The sequence below is a fragment of the Orycteropus afer genome, unplaced genomic scaffold, assembly GCF_000298275.1.
Source record: "Orycteropus afer afer isolate SDZICR_OR568_19922 unplaced genomic scaffold, OryAfe1.0 scaffold00028, whole genome shotgun sequence".
In the NCBI taxonomy this organism is placed as follows: domain Eukaryota; kingdom Metazoa; phylum Chordata; class Mammalia; order Tubulidentata; family Orycteropodidae; genus Orycteropus; species Orycteropus afer.
Genome location: NW_006921615.1, coordinates 18741887 through 18762142, shown reverse-complemented (window position 1 = coordinate 18762142; position 20256 = coordinate 18741887). Strand labels below are relative to the sequence as shown.

The 20256-nt window shown below is 36.8% G+C and overlaps 1 protein-coding gene across 1 annotated transcript in view; it reads left to right on the top strand.

The window, feature by feature from the left end:
- TASOR2 (transcription activation suppressor family member 2) overlaps positions 1-20256 on the top strand; it is a 126277-nt gene that overhangs the window by 76213 nt on the left and 29808 nt on the right. Inside the window, exons 15-18 of the mRNA XM_042780229.1 lie at positions 4142-4861; positions 7994-8236; positions 11176-12052; positions 14715-15144. Of these exons, the coding sequence (XP_042636163.1) occupies positions 4142-4861; positions 7994-8236; positions 11176-12052; positions 14715-15144 (2270 nt within the window). The remainder of the gene's footprint in view (positions 1-4141; positions 4862-7993; positions 8237-11175; positions 12053-14714; positions 15145-20256) is intronic.

Here is a 20256-nt window from a genome sequence, read left to right as displayed (position 1 = left end):
GCTCTCTTCCCACTTCCTCCCCATAGTTACCTCTTCCCTGTGTCCTTCCCTCCCATGCACTCCTGACCCCTGAGCTGTTTCCCTGTGCATACACAGTCCTTCTGTTCTCCCATGATTGATCTCTCCAAGCAGTGTATCTACCTAATGTAAATGTTCAGCTGGTTTGCCTGTCTTTGGTTTGGCTGGAAGCCACATATTTCCTTCCTCTTAACTCATTTTCTTCCCTTAACCTCCTGGTTGATCCTGCTTTATCTCCTTTCCAGGCTTTTTCTTTCCTCTAAATGCATGTATCAAGTTGTCTATTGACATTACCACTTACATAGCTCTCACATGCCTCAAATTAGCATGTCCAAAAGTAAATTCATGATCTTCCCCCAGAAATTTGGCCTATTCTTTGATATTCTCTGTCATTGTGGGTGGCCTCACTATTCAAGCCAGAAACCTAGGACTTATTGTTAATATCTTTTTCTTTCTTACTCCCTGTTTCCAGTCCATTATTAAGTTTTATCAATTTAATTTTGTAAATATCTCTTGAATCCTTCCACATCTCCTCATAGCCATAGCTACCACTAGTACAAGTTATAGTTTTCTCTAGACCACTGAAAATGCCTCCTATATGTCATGCAGTGTTGCTTCCATCAAGTGATTCTGATTCATAGCGACCCCTATTGGGCTTCTGGGGAGCTCTGGTAGCATAGTGCCTAAGGCGTTTGACTACTAATCAGAAGGCTGGCTGTACAAACCCACTAGCCACTCCCCGGAAGGAAGATTGGACAATCTATTTCTGTAGAGATACTGCCTCGGAAACACAAAGAGGGGTTTGTAGTAAGTCGAACCTGACTCAACGGCAGTGAGAGTTTATTGGGTTTCTGAGGCTATAAATCTTTGTGGCAGTAGATGTCCCCATTTTCCTTCTGCAGAGCAGCTGGTGGCTTTGAACCACTGACCTTCTGGTTAGCAGCCGTATGTTTTGTCCACTACGCCACCAGAGCTCCTTTTGTGTGTATATGTGTGTGTGGTCATACAATGTTTCTTCTTTCCCTTACCTAGTCTTCTCTCTCATACTATATTGTTACCTTACTAATAACCCTTCAGTGACTTGCATTTGTCTTAGGTTAAAGTCTGCACTCTTTGTGTGTGTGTGTGTGTGTGTGTGTGATTTGGGTGAAAATTTACAAAGCAAATTCATTTCCATACAGCAGTTCACATACACTTTGTCTCATGAAATTGACTACAATTTACCACAATGCAACAGCTCCCTTCCCACTTCCTCCTGATAGTTACCTCTTTCCTGTATCCATTCCTCCATGCACTCTTGCCCTCTGAGCTGTCTCCCTGTGCATGAACAGCCCTTCTTTCTCCCATGATTGTTTTTGTTTTCTCCAAGGAGTGCATCTACCTCAGGTAAGTGTTCAACTCATGCCTGTCTTTTGTTTGGCTGAAAGCCACAGGTGTGAGTTCAATTCTAGACCTGAAGGGCAGCTAGGGGCCATAGTCTCAGGGGTTCCGCCAGGCTCTATCAGACTAGCAAACCTGCTTTTCTTTTTCTTTTTTTTTCTTATGATTTTGAGTTTTGTTCCACATTGTTCTCTCTCTCTATCCAGGATCTCCTACATAGATGCCCCTCTGAGTGGTTGATAGTGGTAGCCAGGTACCAACTAGTTCTTCTGGTCTCATAGTCGTATAGGCTGTGGATCGCATGGTATACCAGACCTTTGGACTTTGAGGAGGCTTTGGTTTTCTTCATTATTCTTTGCTCTGGACGAGAAGAGACCCATCGTTGCATCTAGATGGTTGCTTGCAAACTTTTAAGATCCCTGTTGCTACTCGCCAAAGTAGGAGGTGGAACAATGTTTTGTGTAGTATGTTATGCCAATTGAGCTTGATGTTCCGTTAAAGTCCGCACTGTTTAACAAGGCCTTCAAACCTCTGTATGATTTGGTCTCTTCCCACATCTCTAACCTTACTTACATCCAATTACCATTATGTTCTTTAGCCATATTGGCCATCATTATGTTTCTGGACAGTACCAGTCTTGTTCCAACTTTAAGATTTTCACACACAGTGTTCACTTTGCCTAAAACAATTGCACATACAGCCTCAAATGTCAATATCAGGAAAGTCTGTCTTGAACAGCTACGCTTCTCCACACAGTATAAGTTTCCCCTTTTATGTGCTCTTATTTATACTTTTTTTTAAATGCTGTTCATGTTTATATTTCTTTCTGACATAGACTGTTCCTGTGAAAGAGTTTATTTTGTGTACCGCTATACCTACAGTGCTTGTCTTTTTCTAGGCTATCAATATTTGTTGAATGAATGAATATATATAATTTTCTTACTCTTTTGAAAATGTTTTTTAATTTATGCTTTAATTTTTTATGTAATCTGTATTATAGAGTAATACAAGTTTTCTGCCTTAGCTTTATATAAGTATCTACATGTAGAAATAAAGTATCCCAAGATGTTGTTACAGATGCAAGAAAGACCAACCATTAAAGCATACCATTATAGTATCCAAAACGAAACCCTGTGCTGTTGAGTCAGTTCCGACTCATAACAATCCTATAGGACAGGGTAGCATTGCCCCATAGGGTTTTCAAGGCTGTAATCTTTAATGTAGACTACCTCATCTTTCTTCTGCAGAATGGCTGAAGGGTTTGAACCTCCAGCTTTGTATTAAACAATCAAAATGCTTTAACCATTGTGTCACCAGAGCTTCTCAGTATGAATACAGTTTTACTGTTTTCTGATGAACTCTATTACCAGTTTGATAGAGCTTAGCAGTACTCACTTAATGAGTGGAACATATCAGAAACCTTTTATTTGGCACTTTGCTACTGAACAACAATAGCTAATAATAGTCTACCATGTAGACCTGACTCAAAGCCCTCATAGATTCTGTCTACCTAGACTTTTTTAGATATTATGTTTCCTTTACTTGTTACTTTTTTAAAAAATAATGAAATGCATAGAAAGGAATTTTCATTTTAATGTTCAGTCAAAATTTTCTGTTTCTTCTTAACTCACCATTCTTTTCCTTTTCCCAGTGCCTGCTAAAGTGCTAATATATTTGACTAATACTCACTTAGGAGTTCTGGTGGCATAGTGCCTAAGGCATTTGACTGCTAATCAGAAGGCCAGCGGTTCAGACCCACCAGCCACTCCTTGGAAGGAAAGTTGGGCAATCTACTTCCATAGCGATACCACCTCATAAACTCAAAGAGGGGTCACTATGAGTCTGATCTGACTCGTGTTTCTTAATTCTACAGTTGCTTTTTCTTTAGAAAGTTTTAGTGCATATTTCAGTTTAGTACTCATTGAAAGTGTTTGTCATCTGTGGGTTTCTATTAGTTAAAACTCTTCAAGTTTTCTAGGATTTTATTATCTAGTTCATAGCTATGTGACCTTTTGAACTCTTCTTCCCTCTTACTGTTTTCTTTTTGTTTATTGATTTACTGAAAAACTACCACTTCAAAGAATGAATTGGGAAGAAGTAAAACATAGACTAGTCAGTTATTCTACTTAGTTACTTTTTAAATTTCTTTTCTATTTGCTAGAAAAGGTAATGAGATTAATGAAATGAGATTAGGGAATTAAGGGTTTTACTTTATTCAGTTTAGTTGATTTGCATTGGAACTTCTTAAAAGAATTTTAATATAAGGTACAAGTAAAATATGATATATTTTAAAAGCAAACAGAGTTAAAAAGTAGAAAAACAAATATACCAGCTCTAAAGGTGGTGCTATTGGTATAGTGGCTGTTAAGCTTACTCTGAGCTCTTTGTTAGAAAAGATGGAGCTGGAATAAGGAATTCACTTACTCATTCTAACCTAGTAATTACATTATTTGTTTTCAGTTTCCTCTCTTTCTGTGTATGTGTTTGTGTGTAGTTCTGTGATTTTAAATAAATGGATATGTATTATTTTAAATATGTATGTGTATATATCCATTTCTTTAAATGTACCCCAAAGTCTTCTGTTAATTGCCATTTGTTAATTGTCATTATCGTTGGAAGTACTGTAAGGTATTTAACCATTCCAAAATTTTGAAATCCAGAGTATTTTTCTTCCTTCATGTTTTTGTTTAAAAAAACAAAAACAAAACTTCAGGTTTTTAATATGTGTATGCATATTTTTTAGGGATAAAAGATTTGAAAGCTGAAGATGGCATCTCATTGAAGGTGATTCCTATTTTACCTGCCCTTAACTGTGCCCTGCTAGAAGCAAAGAAATCATTAACTGAAGAAGGAATCCATCCAAGCACATTAGTAAAGCATAGTTTCCAAGAGTTCTACAAGGTGGACAAAAGTCCATCATTGACTGCTGCGTCTCAGGATGGAATTAAAGGGACTGCATTCTTTGGCACATTGTCCAATGATTTTGATTTGGTTCCTCCAGCTGAAAAGTGTCCTTTACAATCTTTCACTCACTTGAAGTCTTATTTTTCAGATCCTAGTGGTTATATTTTGGAAGTATGTACTGCTTTAGATTTATTAGCAGAGCATCCTCAGTCTCCTTGTTTTTCAGATGGTATTTGCGATGCTGGATTTTCTTTAGTTATGACTCCAGATCCTGAATTTCTTGACTCAGAAGCAGAATTGATAAAAGAAATTGAAACGGAAAAGAATTCTCAGGAAATTTTTAAAGCAAAGAGAGGAAGTATGGTCCCATTAAGTCCAGCAGCAAATCTGAGAGTTCAGCCAAAGAGAAAGGCAAGCATGCCACTTAAAATACAAAGTAAAAGAATGAACTTGTGCTGTCCTTTTCCCCAAAGAACTACTCCTGAAACAAACAATAGTTCGGATTCTGCAACAACTCTTAAGTTAGCTAAAGGGCAGTTTCCTCAGAAAAGAAAAAGAGGTAAGCACAATTTATGTGGGTTATTAAATTAGCAGATAAAACTAACTGTTGTATTATAACACTCTGTTTAGCTCATTGCTACTCAGAGGTGTGGATTGTGACTTGGCTGTAACAGAAGCTTGTTAGAAATGCTAGCATTTCTCTCCAGGTGATTTGAGAAGCACTGATCTAGGTAATGGATAAGAACTAAGAAGTTGGAAAACCTGTGATTCCTCAGAAGCCCATCTACCAAAATCTTATATTTTACTTATAAAACTGCTCAAATCTTCTTCACTAAATTATTATTTAGGTACTCTTTTAAGAAAGATGTTTATCTAGTTGCTAAGCCATCCTCTGACAAATGAGAGTGGGAGAAGAGGGCAAAAACTGGTAACTGATAGGACAAACATCTATAAAGACAACCCTACACACACACACACACACACAAAACCAGGGACCCACAAAACTAAAGCAGTGTGGAACAGTGTTTTTAGAATAGTCACCTGGATCCTACCACAGATCTGTTGGAAACAATATTGAGTGGCCTAGAAATATATGTATTATAAAAGTTCCACAGGTGGTTATTGTTGCTTCCTGGAAACTGAGTGAAAATTAGACTGTCCAGAACCATGATTGTGTAACGAACACACAGCAAAAGAAACAACATGATTTTGGCTTAGATTTGTCTGAAATTAAATTATGTTTAATGTATTTTATTTAAAAAGGTAGTGAACTATATGCTATATTTGAGAGAAGGGGTCAGCAAACTATAGCTGAAGTGCTGCTTATTTGTTTACATACTGTCTGTGGCTACTTTCAGTCTCCATTGACAGAACTGAGTGGTGGTAACGAGGTCCTATGGCCTTCAGAACTGAAAATATGTTTCAAATTAAAATGTTGGTGCCCCAAGAAGAAAATCTAGAATGTGCAGATTCTCGATATTCTAGATAATTAGGGTGTTATTCTGTGGTTTAACAAACAGTTATTCCTGACCTGTTTTGGTTTGAGAACTGTGTGTGTATGTGTGTGTGTGTGTGTGTGTGTTAAGGAGCGTGAAGGAAAGTATGACAGTATAAATCAGTGAATCAAACTATACAGTTATTTTACATATGATCCAGTCCAATCATACAGAGTTTTGTTCCATGTAATCCAGTTTTCTTTAAGGTATTAAATACATTATCTGTAATTCAGCATATATATTCTCATTATTTCTCAAACTTTTAAAATTGCAGTCCCTTGTAAGAAATGGATTGTATATGGTAGCCCAGTGCACACACATTCATGTAGGACTAAAACAAAAATTTCCAAAAACATTTGACCTATATGTAATACAATTTCATATTTTCTGTTTCACTGAAAATTAAAAATCTGGTGGTGACTTACATTAATTTTACAACCTCCCAGTGGATTATTATGTACAATTTGAGAAACATGGCATTGAGTGATGCACAAAATAATCTTGGAGGATCAACTTGTTCCATTTTTATTCTTCCAAGACCTGGTTTTGTAAAAGAACTTTCCTTCCAGCTTGTGCAAATATTATAAACTTTCCCCCTAGGTGTTGGTTGTCTCCTCTTGTTTTCTTCCTCTTTTAATTTGGTCTTAACTGTTTTCCTGATTAATTTATATTTTGTCTCTCCTTATGCTGAAACTTTCAGAAAATATAACTCAAGTAGAATGAGAAATCTTATTCTTAAAAAGAGATAAAAAACAATATACTTCTTAAAAAACAATAAAATGTGTTTTGTTACAGCTTTACTACCTGTAATAGTTTAACAGGGAGGAAAATAATTAGAATCAGGTAAATATGTAACATTAAAAGATTGTGAAAGTTTTTAGAGGAGGCATTCCTTTCTTTAATCCCCAAAGAACTCTCCAGTTTTTTCCAATGAACTAGATCTTTTTCTGCATTTCGTGAACAGTCATCACAGTTTTTATACTGTTTAATATCATGATATTAAAAACAATGTTTTCTGTGTAATGTAATTTTAAAATACTTGCCAACAGTCACATGTGTGATATATGTATAAAATGTTTTATAAATTGAAAAAAGCCAAACTCACTGCGGTGGGTTCAGATCTGACTCATAGCAAGCCCTCCTTGGGTTTCTGAGGCAGTATCACTACAGAAGTAGATTGCCCAATCTTCCTTTCGAGGAGTGGCTGGTGGATTTGAACCACCAGCCTTCTGGTTAGCAGTCAAATGCCTTAGGCACTACACCACCAGAGAGGCTGATTTTTTTCTGTGGGAATAACTCAGTGGGGGAAAAAGTTGTCAAAGGAGAATTTTATTAACATCTTCTTAACTCTAAAAGATTAAAACACTTTCTGTTATGTAATAGAAGCAGGTAGTTGGTATTGTTTCCCACCTACCTTTTTACCTTTTGCCATATCCATACTTCCATGTGAATAGAAAAGCAGATTTTGTGAGAGAGATGAGCAATTACAGTAGATTTGTAGGAAGTGTGAAGGTTTTCCTCAGTGTACCTGCCACTGCCTACTATTAAAGATTATTTTTCACATAAACACGATTCATAAAGATTATTTTTCAGATGATATTAAGACTTAGGGTAATCTACTTCCCTAGGTATTCTCCTTGGAAACCCAAGGATGGGTTGCTCCAAGTCGGAATCAACTCGAGCAGTGAGTTTGGTTTTTTTATTAAGACTTAGATGTTTAAGAGTAGTAAAGTAAAATAGATAATAATGTTCATCATGTACAGTCTCTTCTCTACATTATGATTATAGTTACTATCATCACCTTATATGAGCTGTGTTGCTTTTGTTTAAACTGAATTACACATCTCTCAGTTCTGTAAACTGGCATATTCAATCTTAACTGCCATATCAATCAGTAAGGATTATAGAGATTTAAAGAATGAAGGTGTGCTTTATTTTTATAAAGTTATTGCTCTTACATTTCTCTTCTTCTGAATATAGTCAGAAATACTTAGAAAGTTCAAAAATTTTATGTGAGAATTTTAAACTCTTGCTTTGGTTTAAAAAAAATTTTAAATGAAATACTCAAAACTTTATGTTTTATTCCCCATTCTTAAAGTTACTCAACCCCTGAAAAAAGAAAAGGAAAAAATATGCTGATAAATATCTGAGCCCCTACCCCTAAAAAAAAAAAAATGGTGTCTTTTCTACATAAGGTGCGGAAGTGCTGACTGCACAGTTTGTACAGACAACCAAATTGGATAGGAAAAACCAAGAAGCTCCTATTTCTAAAGATGTTCCAGTGGCAACGAATGCTAAAAGGGCAAGGAAACGAGAGAAATCACCAGTCAAAACTGTTCCAAAGGCTAAGCCATCTGTGAAGAAATCTCCACAAAAACAGAGGGTAAATATAGTAAGAGGCAATCAGAATCCCAGAATCAGAAAGCAACCACAACCTGGTAAGAAATAATCTTCCTGTAAATTTAAACGCCACAATGCAGATCTAACAGATTGCAAGATAGCATATTGAGATAATACAAAAACAGTTAAGATACATCAATAATTCTTTCTATTTCTTTAATTCAGACACAGGAATAAGGAACTTAGTTTTCTATTATAAATAAACTAAGGAAGTACAAAGGTTCAAGCCTTCATCTGAAGTCTGCTTTTCACTAAAAGCCTATGGTTTAGTTTACATAAAGCCTGAACATGAATTGAATTGTCTTCAGGAGCAGAAGTATAGATGACTTCAGTCATTTATGGCTAAATGCACAAAGAAGTTGTATCGGCAGTATTTTTCTGGACCATAATCAGTTATAAAAAGTAGAAAGTTCTAAGTTTATTTGCGTAAAAGAAATTGTAAACGCAGACTGTTAAATCTGTACTGTAGAATCCTGCGTTTGGTTTTAAAAGATACCAAATTAAATTTAAAAGCAGTTTTACTTTTCTAATTTTCTTTAAGTGAATAATAAAGTTTAACTATATGAACAAACGATTGACTACTCTAATTCCATGTTTTCAAGTGCAAGGCATGTCCTTTTAACTTCAAAGTCCTGTTGTCACCTCAGACTTCACCTCTCTGAAACTGAACACACACCAGATTCTCTTCCGGGTCTAATTCCTTTCTTAACTTCACGCTGAACCTCACTAATCTCTCTTTTTCTCATTTCCTTTTGGAATTTGTGAACATTATAGAATTTAATTCTTACTGCTTTTTTTAATTATTTGATGTCTTGGTCTTACCTCTCCAATTAGTTTGTAAGCATTAGGAGAATAGAGACATAGAATGTCTTACATTCTTAGCAATGTCTACTGGAAGTTTTTGTACTGAGTTGGTGCTCAGATATTTGTTGACTGATTGATTAATGGAAAGATGTATACAATTGGGTAATTGGCTAAAAAGTGAGCCCAGAAAATAAAAAATTTTCAAAATGTGTATTTAAAAATAGGCTGATTTGTATTGTCAATGTCTGTATATATTGTGCAGCCACATTCTGAATTAAAAATTTAAGATTTCTACCTATTAAATCTTTAAATTTTTCCAACATTTCTTAACCTCCTATGCTAATCTTATTTCTTATACTTGAAATATCAGCATTTAGGAAGGCATATGTTGACCTGAGTTTAAAAATTACAGATTTAAAATATTTTGAGTTTTAATTTGATTATTACAATGAAACTAATAACTTTCCTTTTTAAAGTGTTTAATACAGTGTTTTATTCATTGAACTATATATAATTTGTTTGGCATCATTTTATCAATATCTTTTAAATAGAAATAGATTATGGGTGTGTTATATCTTTAATTGGTTGAGAATTAGCAGGTCAGTAATTAAATGATTTACCTGAAATTGTACATGTTTATTAAACTGAACCAAGATAGTCATTTCTTTTGACTTCAGTACAGTGTTCTTTACATTACGCCATCCTTGTAACTGATATTCTGTGTAAGAGAAATATAAAAATATGAAAGCTATACTACTAACAGAAGTAGAATGAAATTAGTGTCAATAAATGCATCGAGTCATAAAATGAATTTTATGTTTCCAATACACCAATAATACAAAGAAGAGAGTTCTTCACTTTGGGTCACTTTCTCCTACCCTAGCCTCCTTGGGTTTGCTATTTTCAATAAAATCTAGGCAATGGTTGATTAATTTTACCCTCCTCCACACACTTTCTCATTCTATTTGTTAATCTTATAGGCCAGAATTTCCTTTTTATCTTTACATGCATTAGTGATTGGCCTATGTAGACAGGTGGTTAAATTCATTTCAGACCTGTTACTATCAATTATAAAGAGTAGCATATTTGGCTTTCTTGTTCATCCGTCTACCTGCAACAGGGAATCATTGCCAAGTACAGGTGTGAACTTTATTATCTTTCATAATAACAGCTTTTAAGGATGCTTTATTAATGTCTGAGAATGCCTGACTAAACCAGTTGAGTCTGTAATCATTTTTTTTAGTTAAATGCAATAGGATAGCTTTAATGATCTTCAGAAGGGAAAATTATCAGTAGACATGATTTTTATGAATAAAGTAGAGGAGAAATGTTTTCATTGCTGAAAATGAAGTTGTAAAGGTGATGAAATGGTGATGCTAAATACTCAGGATTTGTCTGATTTCTTATTCTTACCATTACATTTTATGATTTTGACATGGTTAAAAATTATCTCTGATTTGAATTTTGGTGGTTTCTATAATAAATCATTTGTTAAGGAAAATGATTTCTAAGAAAATATGTTATATTTTCATTATTATCATACCATATAGCATAGTATAATAAATATTTTTAACTTATAAATTCCTAGATTCTAGAAATTTGCTGCATTATAAGCTCCCTGAAGGCAGGATTCTGGTTTGTTACTGTTTTTTTTTTTTTTTCCTCTTTGTATATTTAGGAGCTCTGGTAGTATAGTGCCTAAGGCACTTGACTGCTAACTACGAGGCTGGCGGTTCAAACCCACCAGCCACTCCTTGGAAGGAAGGTTGGGCAATCTCTTTCATAGTGATACTGCCTCAGAAACCCAAGGAGGGGTCTCTATGAGTCAGGTCCGACTTGATGGCACATAACAACAACAAACATATTTCTTTAGCTTTGCAATGTGTCTTACATTCGTGCAAGTTCAATGCATGTGTTGTGAAAGGCAATTTCTTTTTAAATTAATGTGCACATGCCTTAAGACTTATTCCTCCAGGCAATAAAGTATAATAAATTGGAGAGCTGGGAGAGACTTCGGTCCAGTAGTAAAAATTTTAATATATAGTGTACATAATAAACGAGATTTTTCTTGAATATGTTTAACCATTAATTTTCACTACAGCATAATAATATGGCAAAAAATTAATTGTATGAAAAATATTAAATCATCTTTTCCCCCCCCTCTATATTGAAGCCAAAGGAGAAACTTCCTTACAGCTCCAATCAGAAATTTTATCAGATATTCAAGAAGATACTATTAACATAAATGCAGCTCAACCAGAAAATACCACAGTGACTCAGAAAGATCTTCCTGAAGACTCCATTGTCAACTATGACTCCCAGGCCCTAAATATGTTAGCTGATCTAGCTTTAAGCTCTGCTACCTCTTCCACACCATCGTCTGAGCCTAGAAATCTTCCCTGCTCTTCTGAATTGCCACAAAATGATGTATTGTTCTCTAGAGAAAATTCTTTGCGAGGTACATCTGACCATGAATATCACAGAGGAATTAAAAGTCACAAAGGTGGACTATTACCTAAGCTATCCACTGACAGGAAGACTAATACAGTGTCAGACTTAACTGTCAGCCAAGATGAAGAGAACTTGGTTCCTTGTAGCCAAGCCCCTATTAAAACCCAGTCAGCACTTTCTGAGGAAACACTAGAAACTTCAGATGCAAGCCAAAGCTCTTTCGTTCTTGTAGAGCATTCATATGCCCTACCACTTGCAGAACATTCAAAGAAATATTTACAGCAGAGAGGAATACAAGGCCCTGCCTTTGCCAAGAATGGAACAAAAGGCCCTGAAGCAGGAACGCCAGTAGGCAAAGTAATGCCATTTCGGCATCAACAGAACACCTCCCCTCTGCAAAAGGTCTTTGATCCATTGGTAAAGCGCAAGAACAGATTGATGTCTTCCAGCCTAAAAGACTTTTATTGCTCTCATACCGTGTTTAGCTGTGATGGCTCCTTTAAGGTCACTTTCAAATGTGAAGCAGAATATGTATTCAGCTTAGATAGCAGATATACTAACAACCCACTGGAGAAAACTGTAATAAGAGCTTTACATGGGTAAGTGTGAGTAAAACTTGATGAAAACCAATGTAACTTTTTTGTTGAGATAAATGTAATGAGAAAGGATACTTGGGAGGAACAGTGAGGGAGGAGGAGTATTATATTTAAGACCAAGTGTTTACTGACAATTAAAAATATGGTACTGATTTTCCCATTGTCTATCAGTGATCACGTGGAGAACTTTTTAAAGTTAACTTTTAGCCTTGTGAATAGCTTTCCACTTTGAGATGCTCTTTTGTAAGCCTTGATGGTGTTTGAATTAAAATGTTTAGATGAGACCTTAATACAAAATAGATATACAACTAATGTTCTTCAGACTGAATTCCAGAACATTTAAAGAGTTACTTCTTACTTGTTAAGCTGGTCAGATTGGTATGAGCAAGCAATTTTCTAAAGGGATGCCCTACCAGAAGTAAACCAAACTCACTGCCATCGAGTCAGATCCAACTCATAGCGACCCCTCCTTGGATTTCCAAGGTGATACCACTACGGAATTAGATTGCCCAGTCTTCCTTCTGAGGAGTGGCTGGTGGGTTTGAACCGCCAGCCTTCTGGTTAGCAGTCAAATGCCTTAGGTATCACGACACCAGAGCTCCTATAAATCTTTAAAAAGGAATCAAGGCAATAATAGCAGAGTGGTTAGAAGCACAGACTTTAGAGTTTAGAGTAACCTCAGTTTAAATCTAGGTTCTTCCCACTTTTATGACCTTGGGCTTTGAGGCTACTGTTCTCAAACTTTATTGTGTATATAACTTGTCTTGGGATTTCATTGAACTGCAGATTCTGGCTCGGTCCATTTAAGGTAGAGCCAGAGAGTTTACATATCTAACACGTTGCCACGTGATGGCAGTGGAAGATGATAGTCTATAGACAGTGCTTTATAGATTTAGTAAAGGCTACTTTATGAGGTCATTATGTCCGTTAGAATTTTGTATGGTGATTAGTTACTAATAAATTATAACCCTTACTCTTAGCAGCAGAGTTCCTGGGTGGTACAAATGGTTAAGCACTTGACTACTAGCCAAAAGCTTACTGTTAGATTCCACCCAGCAGTACCTCAGAAGATAGACCTGGCATTCTGCTCCTAAACGTTACAGCCTTGAACACCCTATGGAGTACAGTTCTGCCCTGATGCACATGGAGCAACTGTGAATCAGATCAACTCTATTGCAACCAATAACAACAACAAAAACCAAACGCACTGCCATCGAGTTGGATTCGACTCATAGTGACCCCTTGGGTTTCTGAAGCAATATCACTATGGAAGTACATTGCCCAACCTTCCTTCTGAGGAGTGGCTGGTGGGTTAGAACCTCCAGCTCTCTGGTTAGCAGTCAAATGCCTTAGGCACTACGCCACCAGAGCTCCTATAACAACAACAACTCTTAGAAAAAAAGCATTAGCTGTGCAAGATGACATTCAGCTGCCTATTAATGAAATATTACACATGTGACTAAATTGATTCTACTTATATCTGACTTCTTTCCTTGCTCATGTTCATATGCATTATGAACATATATATTCATAAGGGTCATTTGCTTAGCCTTCATCCTGTTTGACTGTACAGTCTAACTCTAGCCTCTCTGACTCATCATACTCCAGGTCTTTGCTGTCTTTTTGCCTGTCACATGCCCAGAAATGCTTTGTCTCACCCCTTCTGGTTTCAGGTTATTTTCCAGAACTGTAATCTGGAAATAATATAGAGCTCTGGTGGCATAGTGCCTAAGGCCTTTGACTGCCAACCAGAAGGCTGGCAGTTCAAAACCACCAACCATTCTCCAGACGGAAGATTGGGCAATCTACTTCTGTAATGATACAGCCTTGGAAACCCAAGGAGTGGTTGCTATGAGTCGGATCCGACTCGATGGCAGTGAGTTTGATGGTTTTTTTTTTTTGGCTGAACTGCCAGCAGAGCTGTTTGAATCTTCAGATTTTCTCAGCTATTAGAAGAGAGACAGAAAAGTGAGGAAGAAAAGAGAGCCAGCCAGGCTTAGCAAAAGCAAATGAATGAGAATTTGAATATAGTTTCTACTAGTATTCACATAACACACTGCTGTCGAGTCTGATCCGACTCAACGACCCCTCCTTCGGTTTCCAAGGCAATATCACTACAGAAGTAGATTGCCCAACCTTCCTTCCCAGGAGTGCCTGGTGGGTTTGAACCACCAGCCTTCTGGTTAACAGTCAAATGCCTTAGGCACTGTGCCACCAAAGCTCCTATTCACACAGCAGGTATATTATATTTGTGTGGTGTAGGAAAAAAAATATACTAGACTATGAGTTGGGACACCCATGTCCTTGTCATGGTTCTTCCATTTATGGGTTTTATGGTCTGGAGGAAGTGACTTAAATGCTCTGATTCTCAGTTCCCTTCTCTGTGAAATGAAAGGTTTACATTCATTTTAATGTTTTGGTTTTTTATTACTGTCAATCTAAGAGCTTTTCCTTATCTCTGAAAGAGAATACAAGTAGAAAAGTTGTAGATGGCTCTAGTACTTTAATTTTATTTGTTAAGTCAACTTTATATTTATCTCATTCATTGTTGGTGCAGTTTTAAAAACTAAAGGTTAATAAGGCACTTGGCTTACAAAAATAAGATCATGCATTAAAATAACCATTTTTTATGATTTTTGTGTTTTTTTTTTTTTTCCAATGTTAGGCCTTGGAATACTGATTTGCCTGATAATGTGGAAGAAGTGAAGCTTTTACTTCATATGTGGGTAGCTCTGTTTTACAGTAATCAGAACAAAGTTATTCAGTCATCCCGAAAAGTGGTAGAGCACAGCAACCCAGCAAAATACGTATCTATAAATAGCACAATAGAATCTTTTGAATTCAGTGAAATTGAGGAGTCCTTCAGTATGGAACGATGTTCTACAGATCCTCTCTTGGAGACTAAAGAAACTTCCAGGGGTCAAACTACCGAAATGTCCTTCCCTGACACTAATGAATTGCTTCCTTTCATTAAACCACCACCCGCAAGAGGCTTGGGACTCTGTGTACAGAATGAACAGAAAAAAATTTTTCGAAGAGAAGGTAATCAAGATAACTTAGGAAGCCAGAATTGTGTCCGTTCTTGCACTAGTGAGGTAAGTAAGGATGAATACTATAAACACTGGCATTATTATTTTTATTTTTTATTGTGATTTGGGTGAAAGTTTACAGAACAAATTCACTTTCCATACAGCAGCTCACACATCCTTTGTCTCATGATATTGACTAGCTTCCCATAATGCCAGAGCTCCCCTCCCACTTCCTCTCCATAGTTAACCTCTTCCCTGTGTCCTTCCTTCCCATTCATTCCTGCCCTCTGAGTTATCTCCCTGTGCATCCACAGCCCTTCTAGTCTCCCATGATTGATTTCTCCAAGGAGTGTATCTACCTAATGTAAATATTCAGCTCATATGCCTGTCTTTTGTTTGGCTGGAAGCCACAGGTATGGGTTCAGTTCCAGACCTGAAGGGCAGCTAGGGGCCATAGTCTCAGTGGTTCCATCAGGCTCTATGAGACCAGCAAACCTGGTTGCCTTTTTTTTTTTTTTTAAATGATTTTGAGTTTTGTTCCACATTGTTGTCCCACTCTATCCAGGATCTCCTACATAGATTCCCTTCCAAGTGGTTGACAGTGGTAGCCGGGCACCATCTAGTTCTGCTGGTCTCATAGACGTGTAGGCTGGGGATTGCATGGTGTAGCAGTTGCTTGGACTAATTGTTTCTATGAATTTTTGGTTTTCTTCATTCTTTCTTGCTCTGGACATGGAGAGGCCCATTGTTGCATCTAGATTGGTGCTTGCAAGCTTTTCAGATCCCAGTTCCTACTCACCAAAGTAGGATGTGGAACAGTGTTTTGTGTAACATGTTTTGCCACTTTAGCTTGATGTCCCCTGTGACTGTGGTCCCGAGCCCACAGGTCCAGCTCCTCACTCCCTCTGGGTAGCTGGCTGTGGCCAGCAGTGACCACAACCTTGCTCCTTGTCAGCTGTACTATATACCTGGGAATTCTTACAGAGTATACCAATACACTTACAGAAGCATTGTCTACCAACCCTATACATAGTCTTCGGAACACCCCCCTGCATGGACATGCCTAATAGTTCAGCTTCTCCACCCATCTATCCACCCGTAAACCCATGTTTGCCTTCACTGACAACGCGGTACTCTATGTACAAAAGGGTTCGTCTTTGTTGTCTGTAGCTCCCAAGCACCTCTCTATGTCTTCCTCTTCCTCAATGCCACCATGTTGATCACTCACATTTGGTACATTGCCCTTCTCTTCACCCAAACCTTATCTCTCTACCTATCTAACAGTGTTCCCTCCTCTCCTCTCACACTCCTGGTAACCGACAAAGAAAATTTCCTTCCATATAGAAACCTTTCCTTGACTTTTTACAATAATGGATTAATATAATACTTGTCCTTCTGTGATTGAGTTATTTCACGCAGCATAATGTCCTCGAAGTTTATCCATATTATGTGGTGTTTTGCAGATTCTACGTTATTCTTCAGGATTGCGTAGTATTCCATTGTGTGTATGTACCATAGTTTGGTTACCCATTCTTCTGTTGATGGGCACCTAGGTTGTTTCCATCTTTTGGCTGTTGTAAATAGTTCTGCAATGAACATGGGTGTGCATATATCTGTTCTTGTCCTGGCTTTCACTTCTTTAGGATATATACCTAGTAAGGAACGGCTAGGTGAAATGGTTTTCTACTTCCAACTTTTTAAGGAACCACCATGCTGCTTTCCACAGTGGTTGTATCATTGTACAGTCCCACCAGCAGTGTATGAGATTCCCAATCTCCGCATCCTCGCCAGCATTTGTTATTTTCTGTCTTGTTGAACATTGCTACTGGTGCTGGAGCAAGATGGTACCTCGTTTTGATTCACATCTCTCTAATGGCTAATGATGTGAGCATTTCTTCATGTGTTTGTTGGCCACCTGAATATCTTCTTTGGAGAAGTGTCTATTCATGCCTTCTGCCCATTTTTTAATTGGATTATTTGTCTTTTTGTTGTTGATGTTTGGAGTTTTCTATAACAAGTCACTTGTCAGATATGTCATTGCCGAATATTTTTTCCCAAATCTATAGGTTCTCTTTTGACTCTTTTGGAGAAGTCTTTGGAAGCACATAAATTTAATTTTTAGGAAGTCCCATTCATCTAGTTTATCTTCTGTTTCTGTACATTGGGTTATGCTTGATAGCCTATTTATGCCATTTATTGTTGTTGTTGTTGTTATGTGCCGTCGAGTCAGAACTGACTCATAGTGACCCCTCCTTGGCTTTCTGAGGCAGTATCACTACGGAAGTAGATTGCCCCATCTTCCTTCCGAGGGGTGGCTGGTGGGTTTGAACCACCAGCCTTCTGGTTAGCATTTACATGCCTTAGCCACTATGCTACCAGAGCTCCCATGCCATATATTAGGGCCCTTAAATTTGTCCCTAGTTTTTCCTTGAGGAACTTTATAGTTTTAGGTTTCACATTCAAGTCTTTGATCCGTCTGGAGTTCGTTTTTGTGTATGGTGTGAGGTACAGATCTTGTTTCATTTTTCTGCAAATGGATATCCAGTTTTGCCAGCACCATTTATTAAACAGACATTCTCTTCCCCATTTAATGGATTTCGGCCCTTTGTCAAAGATCAGCTCACCATCGGTCAATGGATCTATTTCTGGGTTCTCAATTCTGTTCCATTGGTCTGTGTGTCTTTCATTGTACCAATACCAGACAGTTTGACTACTGTGGCTGTATAGTAGGTTTTGAGATCCAGCAGTGTGAGACCTCCTACTTTGGTCTTCTTCTTCCATAGTGCTTTGTTTATCCGAGGTCTCTTTCCTTTCCATATACAGTTAGTGATTGGTTTTTCCATATCCCTAAAGAATGCTGATGGAATCTGGATTGGGATCCAGAATATATAGATTGCTTTGGGTAAAATTGATATTTTCACAACGTTCAGTCTTCCTGTCCACTAGCATGGTATGTTCTTTCATTTATGTAGATTTCTTACAGTTTCTTGAAGTAGTCTTTTATAGTTTTGTTTGTCCAGGTCTTTTTGTCCCTGGTAAAATTTATTCCCAAGTATTTAATTTTTTTGTAGCTATTGTAAATTGTAATGATTTTCTTATTTATTTGTCATCAGTCTCTTTGCTGGTGTAGAGGAATCCAACTGAGTTTTGGATGTTGATCTTGTATCCTGCCACAATACTAAATCTGTCAATTAGTTTCCGTAGATTTTTTGACTGTGTCTCTTGGGTTTTCTAAGTATAGGATCATATCATCAGCAAATAGGGATAGTTTAACTTCTTCCTTACCAATTTGGATGCCTCTGATTTCCCTTTCTTGCCTTAATGAGCTGGCTAGGACTTTCCATACAGTGTTGAATAGAAGTGGTGAAAGAGGGCATCTTTCTGTGGCTCCTGTTCGTAAGGGGAGTGGTTTAATTTGCTCTCCATTGAGAATAATGTTGGCTGTTGGTTTTGCATATAGGTCCTTATTATGTTGAGAAATGTCCCTTCTATTCTTATTTTACTGAGAGTTTTGATCAGGAATGGATGTTGGGTTTTATCCAATGCTTTTTCTGCATCGATTGTTATGATCCTGTGTTTTGTTTTTTTTTTTTCCTTTGTTTTATTTATGTAGTAGATGACGTTGATTCTTTTTCTAAAGTTGAACCATCCTTGCATACCTGATATGAACCCCCCTTGGTCATAATGAATTATTTTTTGGTATGTTATTAGAATCTACTGTCTAGGATTTTGTTGATGATTTTTGCATCTATATTTATAAGGGCTATTGGTCTGTAATTTTCCTTTTGAGTGATGTCTTTGCCTGTTTTTATCAAGGTTATTATAGGTGCTCATAAAATGAATTTGGAAGGATTCCCTCCTTTTGTATGTTTTGGAATAGTTAGAGTGGGATTGGTGTCAGTTCTTCCCTGAATGTTTGGTAGAATTCTCCAGTGAAACCATCTGGGCCAGAATTTTTTTTGTTGTTGGAATTTTTTTATGACTTGTTCAATTTCTTCTTTTGTGATAGACCTGTTCAACTTTTCCACATCAGTCTATGTTCGTTTAGCTAAGTGGTAAGTGGTTTCTAGAAATCTGTCCTTTCTTCCAGATTTTCAAATTTGTTGGGATTACTGTTCTTCATAGTATCCTGATACTATCCTTTTCATTTCAGTTGGTTCTGTTTTGATGTCTCCCATTTTGTTTCTTATTCCTATTATTTATATTCTCTCCCTCTTCCTTTGTTAAATTTGCCAGTGGTTTGTCAATTTTATTAATCTTTTCAAAAAAGATTTTTTCTGTTGTCTTTCTGTTTTGTTTTGTTATTTCTGCTTGAATCTTTATTATTTTCTTCTGGTGATTGTAGGCTTTTCTTGCTGTTCTTTTTCTAATTGTTGGAAATGTTGGTTTTAAGTGTTGATTTTGACTCTCTCTTCTTTTTTGATGTGTGCATTTATTGCTAGAAATTGGCCTCTGATCACTGCTTTTGCTGGGTCCCAAAGGTTTTGATACATTGTGTTTTCATTCTTGTTTGATTCAAGGAATTTTTGAATTTCATTTTTTATTTCTTCTCTTACCCAATCTGTCTTAAGGAGGGTGTTGTTCAGTTTCCATATATTTGCTCTTTTTCCATTGATTTTCCTGTTATTGATTTCTAATTTGATAGCATTTGATCTGAGAAAATGCTTTTCAGTATTTCAGTGTTTTTAAATTTATTAAGGCTTACTTTATGGCCTAACATATGGTCTGTCATGGAGAATGGTCTGTCTTGGAGAATGTTCTGTGTGTCCTGGAAAAGAATGTATATTGTGCTGTTGTTGGGTGCATTGCTCTGTAGATGTCTGTAAGGTCAAGTTGGTGGATTGTATTGGTTAGCTTCTGTGTCTTTGTTGAGTTCCTTTCCAGTTGTACTATCTCTCATTAAAAGTGGTATATTAAAGTCTTCCACTCTGACTGACTGTGGAGTCATCTATTTGCTTTTTGAACTCTTTTAAAGTCTGATTTATGTATTTTGGGGCTCTTTCATTGGGTTCATAGATAACTTACTATGGTTATATCTTTTTGTTCAGTTGATCCTTTAATCATTATATAATGTCCTTCCTTGTCTCGTATGGTGGTTTTTGTCTTAAAGTCAATTTAATCAGAAATTAATATTGCCATTCCTGCTCTTTTTTGGTTGCCATTTGTTTGATTTTTTTT